Here is an 11,629-nt window from a genome sequence, read left to right as displayed (position 1 = left end):
CTTTATTGTGCTATAGAAATGATCTGGGAGCATGATTTTCCAGATCAGTACAATGACAGCAATTCTAAACTTCTATAGTTTTGTTTCTTTATTTTAGTGTCAATAACAATTTAGAAACTTATGGGAAAAACAAATTGTTATTGTTTTCCAACAGAATAACACTTTCACCTCTTTGTCAGTAGAGCCGTTTGAGAGCTATATTTTGGCGAGCTTATATTTTATGATTCTGAGGTAAATAAGATGCTTCGATCACTTCTTATCACTTTTTTTGTGGAGTTTCTGTGACAAAAAAACTGTAATTTTTATTTTTGCCTTTCTCTATTCTGAATTTACCTAGATTAGATTAATTAATGTTACAATTTCACAGATCATACTTTTAGCTACTCATTAATACCAAATATGTTTGTTTCTTAACTTTTTTTTAATGTTTCTTTACTTCTTAATGGGGTTGATTCAAACTTTTATCTGTTTCCTTTTCTCTTTTTTAATTTATGTTTAACTTTTTCTCACAGAAATACCATGATGGAATTTACTGATATGTTGATCTGAATATTTCGGGCACATTGGAGCTGATATAGGCATGCAATGGCAATTATTTAATTTAAATACTGCTGTCACAAATTTACAGATTTACAGCTGTTTTTAAATGGTTAAACTACAGTAAAGCTGTTCAATCTGCTGCAGTTACAGGCAGATGCCTTCTATAAAACGCGGTTGACTGTTGCTAAGGAGCGTGCGGGCCCAGCTTCTGAGCCTGCTTCATATGCAGAGACTTGACAAAGAATGTACTATAGTGTCCTTTTTCTGGAAGTGTTAATATTCAACTTATTATATACTAGATGGTGGCCCGATTCTAACGCATCGGGTATTCTAGAATATGCATGTCCAAGTAGTATATTGCCCAGCCACGTAGTATATTGCAAAGTGATGTAGTATATTGCCCAGTGACGTAGTATATTGCCCAGTGACGTAGTATATTGCCCAGCGACATAGTATATTGCCCAGCAACATAGTATATTGCCCAGCGACATAGTATATTGCCCAGCAACGTAGTATATTGCCCAGTGACGTAGTATATTGCCCAGCCACGTAGTATATTGCCCAGTCACGTAGTATATTGCCCAGTCACGTAGTATATTGCCCAGTGATGTAGTATATTGCCCAGCGACGTAGTATATTGCCTATGCATGTAAAGAAGCTGTGGAGACACCATCATGTGTTTCTCGACGCAAGCAGTGAATAGCCAGGCCTTTCCCCGGGAAGGAACAACCACGGGAAGGGCAGCATCCTATGAAGGAAAGCCACCTATGCCAAGCATGGTATCCATCCACAGACAGCTGTTTCGGGGTTTTGGTCTCCCCGAGGCCAATCATCTATGCCTTTATAGCCTTTTTACTAGGCACTGCTCCTAATAGCCAGATTCCTACTCCACACTGATGAGGGGCAAAAACCCCGAAACAGCTGTCTGTGGATGGATACCATGCTTGGCATAGGTGGCTTTCCTTCATAGGATGCTGCCCTTCCCGTGGTTGTTCCTTCCCGGGGAAAGGCCTGGCTATTCACTGCTTGCGTCGAGAAACACGTGATGGTGTCTCCGCAGCTTCTTTACATGCATCTGCATATTTCCCATAAGGGATGGGGGCAGTGTTCTGGAATCACTGCGTTGAGAAACACGTGATGGTGTCTCTGCGGTGTTGGATGTTTTGGTCTCCCTGAGGCCAATCATCTGTGCCTTTGTAGTATATTGCCTAGTCATGTAGTATATTGCACAGCCACGTAGTATGTAGTATATTGGTCAGCCACGTAGTATATTGCCCAGGAATGTAGTATATTGGCCTGTGACATAAAATAAAATATAAACATATACTCACCTTAGTCCTGGCTCCTGTATACGGTGCACGCGGCAGCTTTGGGTCCCAGGTTTGGTATGACTATGAGCGAAGGGCCTGTGATGATGTCGCGGTCACATGACCATGACATCATGGCAGGTCCTTCTCGTGCAGGCGCACAGGGCCTGTGATGAAGTCGCAGTCACATGACCGTGATGTCACGGCAGGTCCTTCTCGTGCAGGCGCACAGGACCTGTGATGATGTCACGGTCACATGACCACGGACGTCATGGCAGGTCCTTCTCCCATAGCATCATTAGCACCGGAAACTGCCGGCAGACAGGACGCGACGTCGGAGGGTGAGAATAATGTTTTTTTATTATTATTATTTGTAACAGTAGATCGTTTTACTATTGATGCTGCATATGCAGCATCAATAGTAAAAACTTGGTCACACAGGGTTAATAGCTTCGTAACCGGAGTGCGTTATACCACGCTCTGGTAACGCTGGCATTAACCCTGTGTGAGGGCTGACTGGAGGGGAATATGGAACGGGCACTGACTGCAAGGGAGTAGGGAGGGACTAATCAGACTGTGCCCATCGCTGATTGATCGAGGCAGCCATGACAGGCAGCTGGCGAGACCAATCAGCGACGCGGGATTTCTGTTACGGAAGTTGCCAACAGAAAGATGGAAGTACCCCTTAGGCAATTATATATAGATATTAAATATTTAGCTTTTTTGTTTCTAATCTTTACTGATAAACAACTCAATATTGAGAAACTCTTTGTTGTTGAGCTATTATACGGTAGGTGAACCTGATTATATTCTGTTTCCGAAATAATTTCTGAATCATATTTTCGAATATTTTTTGTCATGATTTGATTTGCACAGAAAAGAAAGTATAAAAAGAGAGTGTTAAAGCTTTGTGTTAGAGGTCGAGTTCCCGCTTCTGCACAGGGGGAATCTCGAGCCATCTCCACTGCGGTCTCCCATTCTGTTCCAGCCGCAGTGGAGTCTGCTCAGCAAAGACGTCGGTCCCAGCGTCTTGCTCAATCTCACTCTGTTCTAAGAGTTACTGCTGCTTCTCCAGCTTCTGCCATTAAAGCCAATACTGGTCAGCAGCAAGCGGACTTCTCTGGGACTAAGTCCTTGTCTGCACATACTGAGCATGCCCAGGGCAAGATCTCCCGTTGGAGATCGAGGGTCAGGTGCTCAGGCTCTGCGGCACATCCCATTGGTCCTCTTGGCAGGTCTTGGAAGGGCAAAAGTTCTGTAGCCACTTCCTGTGCTGCAACTATATAAACTGCGCATGACCGCACGGCCATGCGCTAGTATTGTCTTATAATTATATATGTGTGTGTGTAGATGGATGTATGTCGATGGATGAAAGCTCCTAAATATCCCTCCCTAGAGTTGTTGTCTGCTCGCGGATGTTGGTAGCTATCTAGCGCCCGACTAACCATCTGCACGATACACACATTACAGCGTCCTCTTGCTGTGTTCGCCTGTATGGCGCCGTGCGCTTGCCTAGCGCTTTCCATACACAAGCCTGTGTGGTTGGTGGCGTCCGTCAGTGCGGCATTGCTCGCACTCCTGTGCATTTATATATATTTCTAATTAGTTTCCTTACACACCCAGTTGCGGTGTAGTGCCAGCAAGGGTCTAATCGGACTTCAATCCCAGTTGGGGTTAAGTACGCTGACTGCTTGCTCGCCCTTTAGGTGCGGTACCGCGATCCTGTGACGCAACAGGATTGCTTCCTTCACGCTGGGTGAGGTTGAACCCACATGTGTTTACTTTAGTGTACCGCCATATAGTCTGCAATTTACTAGCAGCGGGTTTTCACCTGCACGGTGGACCTCGGACTGCGAACGCATCTATATCATCTTTCTGGGTGCGTTCCGCCAGTCCTAACACTTTGTTTGCTGTTTTGGATTCAATATTAAAATATGGTTTCTTTTTATGGCAGTGAATATCATATTTAAAATTCAATATTACACTGAATCAATTTACTTTTTATCAGGTGTATAACATCTCCCCACCACAGATGAGGTAATATTTACGTGAGACACACTGTGCTTTTTAATTTTGGTGGGCTACGCCTGTGCTATTTCTGCAGGCATCTGCTCATTGATTTGTAATGAGCTGCGGCAATTTTACCCAAATAGACGAGCCAATGCACCTTGAAAATCATAGTTTTGCAATTTGTCTGTACAGTTGGAGCTTGTAGTATAAGATGTTTAGATTATTAGAAACATTTTCTCATAATTAATTTGTTTAAAGGGTTTGTCTACTACTTGACCAACCACTTCTCAATCATCATAGTTCCTCTATGTAAAATAGAAACAGCTATACTCACCTCTGGTGCTGGCACAATTCCAGTAATGATGGCACTAGCTCTCCTGCGGCTTGCGTGATATAATTATGTCACTCAATCCCCATAGCCAGTATAGACTGGGTCTGAAATTCATCCCTGGCACTTGAAATCGCACAGGCCCATGCTGTCACTGTCCCCAAGCACCAGATGGGATATATTACTAATATTACCCTGGATGGAGGAAAGCAAGATTTACTACAAGACCAAAATTTCCAATGATACTGGTGGACTAACGGGGCAAGTGACTGAGTCGTCGACTTTGTGCTTCATCACAGTTCTTAACAGTATGGGTGTCTTGATAACACCAATTCTGTTAACAACATAGCAGACAAGGAGGCCCACAACCAGACAGTCCCTTTTGGCATTTGCTGGAATTGCCAGATGGCCAGTCCGTCCCTGTCTGTAGCTCATCAGCAGCTGCTAATAGGCTGTTCACTCTCACTTGCTTCTAACATAATTGGCATCCAGAGGAGGTCAGAGAGCAGCAACAGCTCTAACTTTTTTTGAGTGTCAGTTTTGGCTGAAGAAAGTGAGAAAGAAGAGACCACTGATTTGCCGCAGCGCTCGCATGATATTGATAACATCAGGAGAGCATGTGCCAACCTTGCGGGAAAGGAGCCCACACCATAGGTGAGTGTACAGTAACTGTTATTAATTCACATAGGGAAACAATACTGATTGAAAAGGGGTTGTCTGAGTAGTAGAGAACCTCTTTAAGGGTTAAGCTTTTCAAAACTTTATTAGGATAATGGTCAATTCTCACCAAATGTAGGAGCATTTTCCTATCATTTAATGATCATCTGCATCCCTTTTTACTTTTGTATTTTATGACAGAAGAAGATATTTCTCTTACTGGCAGTGATGGTATGTGGTACTTACATAGTGGGCCATTTATGATGTTGTGTAAAGTAATAGTCTAAATTTGGTAAATGAGGCAATTATGATTACAAATTATAAAATCATAATAGCTAAATGTATCGTATCAAGTGTAGAATTATTTTTTTATTTGGATAATGTGTAATAAATTTCCATCGATAAAGAAACATGGAAGAATCTCAGCAGCTTCAACTTATAGAATTAGAAGCTTTATAATGTGCTTTCTATATACCTTTAGTTAGCTAGTAAAAGATATGGGGCCCAATTTATCATTTGCGGGGGGAGAAAGGGGGTTGTCTTATGTCATTCTCTGACATCAATTGCACTAAATTCATCAAAATTGCGCTCATGGTTTATGAATTTTGTGGAGTCAAAACTGATCTTTAATTTCTGTCTGTAACAATTTTTCCAACTGTAAAAAGGAAAAAAATATTGCATCTTTTTGAAAATGTCGTGAAAATTGCTAAAACCTTCCTGAAGTATATAAGTCCCTCCAGACTTGGACTAGAGTATATTTATGACAAATGTTGCAACTTACTGAAAAGTTGCAAATGATAAATTAGATGACAATATCTAAGAACCATAAATGATGTCAACATATAGAAAATAGACTTAAAAATGCACAAATGGAAGATGAATTTGGTGCAAATAGTAAAAGTGCCCTATAACATTATACTATCAACATTGACAAAAAATTGTGACATAGATTACCCATCTGGCATTGGAATGTGGGTGTTCAAAGATATTTTTTTAAAGGAAACCTAATGCAAAAAGATAAAATAATATTAGTAACATCTGTAAACTTGTTGGATTCCTATTTCCTGTCCAGACAGAAGGACTTAGCACAATTGATTAATGGGTAAAGAGTCTTGAAATTTGCATATTAAGTTCTTATGCCAATTAAACATGGTATCACATTATTTAAAGTATGAGTAGCCAATTTATTGGCACATTAAAGGGACACTGTCACCTGAATTTGGAAGGAACAATCTTCAGCCATGGAGGCGGGGTTTTGGGGTTTTTGATTCACCCTTTCCTTACCCGCTGGCTGCATGCTGGCCGCAATATTGAGTTTAAGTTCATGCTGTGTCCTCTGTATTACACGCCTTGCGCAGGCGTGTACTATGGAGGACAGAGAATGAACTTCAATCCAATATTGCAGCCAGCATGCAGCCAGCGGGTAAGGAAAGGGTGAATCAAAAACCCCTCCTCCATGGCTGAAGATTGTTCCCTCCAAATTCAGGTGACAGTGTCCCTTTAAAGCACGAATGACAGCAAAAAGTAATCAGGGGCATAAAGCTTATCATTTTATAAAACTTTTTTTGAAATGATTAACATAAGAAACGAGCGAATAGATTGGAATTTAATGCAAATTAAAATAAAACTCAAATGCATGTGAAATTGAATTGCACTCATATCATACAAAATCCATTAAATATTTTTAAATCTGAGTAGCTGCCTGATGATGATCATAGTAGTAACGCGCTACACAGGCAATGTATTGTAACTTATCCCTGCAACAACAATCTGTTAAAATAATTGTTAACATATACATACATACTTAGTGCTGAGGAATTATACTCTTGGCACATATTTCTTATTCTTTTAAAAAAATTCTATTGTATTGCTTTTATGCCACTTGTTATATATAACCTTTTAATTTTCATTCTAAACATATCTATGACTTATCAATATTTATTTTCCATTATGCATAACAGATTTGAGGAGCAGAAGGATAAAAGGTAGTAGGATTGTAAGGGCTCTTTATATCAAATTTTAAACAAAATAATAATTCAATAATACCTAAAAAAATTAATATATTGTAGGATATAACACACATAGATTCATTTTCCAAATATCAATCTTTCAGGATTTCTGATTTAGTGTTTTTTCAGATGCTTTTCTGACTATTGACCACTAGAGGGTAGACTTGTCATCCAGTAGATTACTCAGTCTATACCAGAGAATGTGCTCATGTTAGCTCTGCGCTCTCCTCCCCCTGGCTCAGTGATTCACCCTCCCATCGTCTCTCACACAAAGAAGAGCTGCAGCCCTGATGAGAGCCGTGTGGATCTTTCTTTTCTTCAGATGGATTATCTTTTAGGGAATATGGACAAATAAATTCATCATCCTCATGCAACTTGGATTACACAGGATCTACATGACATCAAATATCAAGACAATCGTTTAAGATATGGACATCAGAGGCTTTTGTCAGTGCTGGAAATGGCAAGTAGTCTGCTCCTTTCTCCTGTGTAGCTGGGGCTGGGTCTCTGGGCAGCTTCGTTATTCTACTGTTGAGGAGTCTGAGCCGGGGACATTGGTAGGAAATGTAGCTCAGGATCTGGGGATAAAACGTGCAGAGGTCTCTCAGCGCAGGATACATCTGAGATCTGAGAAATATCAAAGATATTTCAGTGTAAATCAGGCAAATGGAGGGCTGGTTGTGAAGGACAGGATTGATAGGGAGAGCCTGTGTGGATCTAGTCCCAGCTGTTTACTGCAGATAGAGGTTGTGGCTGAGAATCCTGTGGAGCTTTTTACTCTAGAAATAGAGATTCTGGATATTAATGATAATTCTCCCACATTCTCATCCATTAATCAAATTATTCAAATCACAGAATTAGTAGTGTCTCCTGGTGCTCGATTTGCATTAGATATTGCAGAGGATTTAGATGTTGGTGTGAATGGTGTCAGTCAGTATACACTGAATACAAATCCTTATTTCTCTTTGTCTGTGAAGAATCGTAAGGATGGAACGCTCATCCCTCAGCTGATACTAGAAAAGGTTTTAGACAGAGAAGAGAAACAAGAACATCACCTCATTCTCACAGCTATTGATGGAGGAGAACCGGCCAGATCAGGGACCTGCAGAATAACAATCGCTGTATTAGATATTAATGATAATCTTCCAGTCTTTAATCAGTCAGTTTATAAAATCAGCATTAGGGAAAATCTGCCACTGAATACTGTGATATTAACATTAAATGCGACAGATCAGGATGACGGAGCAAATGGTGAAATACAGTTTTATTTTGATGGCCACACATCAAAATCTACTAGAGAAAAATTTTCTCTTAATGAACAAAATGGGGAGATTTCTATTATAGGACATGTGGATTTTGAAGAGCAAAACTTTTATGAATTATCTATTAAGGCAGAAGACAAAGGTTTTCCAAAATTAGAAGGGAACTGCGTAGTTCACATAGAAGTTGAAGATGTTAATGATAATTCCCCAGAAATTACATTTTCCACAGTTCTAAATATAATTCCAGAAAACACACCAATAGGAATTGCTATTGGGCATATTAATTTAAAAGACGAGGATTCTGGAAAGAATGGAGAGGTAAAGCTGAGTTTATCACCAAATGTGCCTTTTAAAATAAGATTGCATCAGAATCGTTATGCATTGGTCACAGATGGTAAACTGGATAGAGAAGAAACCATTAAATATACCATAGAGCTGACAGCCTCTGATTTCGGGTCTCCTCCTCTATACAGTAAAACAAGTGTCACCGTCAGGGTGTCAGATATTAACGATAATGCTCCAGTGTTCACACAGTCTACTTATAATGCTTTCATTAAGGAGAACAGTGACCCCGGGACTCTTCTATGTACAGTATCTGCTACTGACCTAGATGAGGGGGATAATTCTGATCTGGTTTACTCCATAGTAGAGAGTCAGATTGACGGCTCCTCTGTCTCCTCCTTTGTGTACATTAATTCCATTGATGGGAATATATATGCTCAGCGATCCTTTGATTATGAGCAGATCCAGGTTTTACAAATCACCATAAAGGTAGAAGACTCAGGATCTCCACAGTTGTCTTCCACTGTTCCCGTATTTATATTCATTCTGGATACAAATGACAATTCCCCCTCTCTGCTGTATCCAGAGCACTCTGAGGACCTCATTGTCCATGAGAGGATTCCCAAGTCTACAAGTGCTGGATATCTGGTGACAAAACTGTCCGCAGTGGATCTGGACTCTGGTCACAATGCCTGGTTGGTGTTTACTCTCATTGACCCCATCAGTTATTCATCATTTCAAGTGTCCAAACTCACAGGAGAGGTGAGAACTGTAAGAGGATTACAGGAGACCGAGAACATGGAGCAACAACTTGTCATTTCTATCAGTGATCAGGGGACGCCTCCATTATCCACCACAGTGACTGTACTTGTCGGTATAGCGGATGAGGTTATAGTGGAAAGACCAAAATCCGGAGACTTCCTGACCAATTCCAAACCCCCATCAGATATGACTCTGTATCTAATCATCTCCCTAGTGGCCATCAGCTTAGTGTCACTTGTCACCTTCATGATATTATTGGTGAAATGTCTGAGGAAGGACAGTTATGATTACAGCAGTAGTTGCTGTATTCTTGGTGGATCCCAATCCAAATCCTACACAGATCAGTATCAGCCGGCTCTGTACCTGAACACAGATGGGACCTTAAAATACATGGAGGTCAGGATGGTTCCCCCAGGATCACAGGGGCAGAGTTACCAAACTAATGTACCTCCAGCTCTGGAGCAACAAGATTTCAGTTTTGTACAACCTTTAAATTATCCTCAATTAAAAGATGTATATCAAGAAGCCTCATCTGATGGGAATTCATCAAATGATTCAAACAATGTAAGTCCTAATATTTTAGCTTACTAACATACTGGTTGATTTTTGTGTAACAAATATGATGTCAAATTATAAAACTTGCGGTGTTAAAAGGAGTTCGCATCTGTTGAATTCATTTTACAGTGGCATTTTCTTGACTGAATCAATTACATTAATTCCTTTATTAATCCTAAAAACTGTTCTTATTTACTTACAATTAACCCTTTCCCAACATGGCGATATTCCGTTTATGCGCTTTTGTTTTTTTCTTTCCTTCTTCCAAGAGTGATATTTTTTGCTAGCATAACTGTATGAAAGTTTGATTTTTGAGAGACAAATTGTAGTTTTGAAGGACACCATTCACTTTATAATTCTGAAAAAAAAGGTGCCATTGCACATTTGTTTTTGCTTTTGTGGCTTTATTGTGCTATAGAAATGACCCGGCAGTATGATTTTCCAGATCAGTACAATGACAGCAATTGTTACTGTTTTTTTAAGACCCATAACACTTTCACCTCTTTGTCAGTAGAGCCGTTTGAGAGCTATATTTTGGCGAGCTTATATTTTATAATTCTGAGGTAAATAAGATGTTTTGATCACTTCTTATCACTTTTTTTGTGGAGTTGCTATGACCCAAAAAACTGTAATTTTTATTTTTTCCTTTATTCTGAATTTACCTAGATTAGATTAATTATTGTTACATTTTCATAGATCATACTTTTAATAACTCATTAATACCAAATATGTTTGTTTCTTAACTTTTTTAATGTTTCTTTACTTCTTAATGGGGTTGATTCAAACTTTTATCTGTTTCCTTTTCTTTTTTTTAATTTATGTTTAACGTTTTATCACAGAAATACCATGATGGAATTTACTGATATGTTGATCTGAATATTTCGGGCACATTGGAGCTGATATAGGCATGCAATGGCAATTATGTAATTTAAATACTGCTGTCACAAATTTACAGCAGTTTTAAATGGTTAAACTACAGTAAATCTGTTCAATCTGCCACAGGTACAGGCAGATGCCTTCTATAAAGCGCAGTTGACTATTGCTAAGGAGCGTGCGGGCTCAGCTTCTGAGCCTGCTTCATATGCAGAGACTTGACAAAGGATGTACCACAGTGTCCTTTTTCTGGAAGTGTTAATATTCAGCTTATATATATTAAATATTTAGCTTTTTTCTTTTCTAATCTTTACTGATAAGCAACTCAATATTGAGAAACTCTTTGTTGTTGAGCTATTATACAGTAGGTGAACCTGATTATATTCTGTTTCTGAAATAATTTCTGAATCATATTTTCTATCATTTTTTGTCATGATTTGATTTGCACAGAAAAGAAAGTTTAAAAAGCTTTGTTTGCTGTTTTGGATTCAATATTAAAATATGGTTCCATTTTAATGGCAGTGAATATCATATTTAAAATTCAATATTACACTGAATCAATTTACTTTTTATCAGGTGTATAACACAACTCCCCACCACAGATGAGGTAATATTTACGTGAGACGCACTGTGCTTTATAATTTTGGTACGCTACGCCTGTGCTATTTCTGCAGGCATCTGCTCATTGATTTGCACTGAGCTGCGGCAATTTTACCCAAATAGACGAGCCAATGCACCTCGATAACCATACAAGTCTGTACAGATGGAGCTTGTAGTATAAGATGTTTAGATTATTAGAAACATTTTCTCCTAATTAATTTGTTTAAAGGGTTTGTCTACTACTTGACCAACCACTTCTCAATCATCATAGTTCCTCTATGTAAAATAGAAACAGCTATACTCACCTCTGGTGCTGGCACAATTCCAATAATGATGGCACTAGCTCTCCTGCGGCTTGCGTGATATAATTATGTCACTCAATCCCCATAGCCAGGTATGGACTGGGTCTGAACTTCATCCCTGGCATTTGAAATCACACAGTCC

The 11,629-nt window shown here is 39.4% G+C and overlaps 1 protein-coding gene across 18 annotated transcripts in view; it reads left to right on the top strand.

Annotated features, from left to right (window-relative positions):
* LOC138675454 (protocadherin gamma-A4-like) overlaps positions 1–11,629 on the top strand; it is a 732,953-nt gene that overhangs the window by 445,869 nt on the left and 275,455 nt on the right. The window contains exon 1 of one of the 18 annotated variants that reach the window (XM_069763656.1): positions 7,253–9,721. The exons of the other annotated variants lie outside the window; for them this stretch is intronic. Coding sequence (XP_069619757.1) covers positions 7,280–9,721 — 2,442 coding nt within the window. The 5' untranslated portion in view covers positions 7,253–7,279. Of the gene's footprint in view, positions 1–7,252; positions 9,722–11,629 lie in introns of those variants that run through there. 18 annotated transcript variants of the gene reach the window in all.

This window comes from Ranitomeya imitator, chromosome 4 (genome assembly GCF_032444005.1).
Source record: "Ranitomeya imitator isolate aRanImi1 chromosome 4, aRanImi1.pri, whole genome shotgun sequence".
Taxonomy (NCBI): Eukaryota; Metazoa; Chordata; class Amphibia; order Anura; family Dendrobatidae; genus Ranitomeya; species Ranitomeya imitator.
This window is presented reverse-complemented; position numbering and strand designations above follow the sequence as displayed.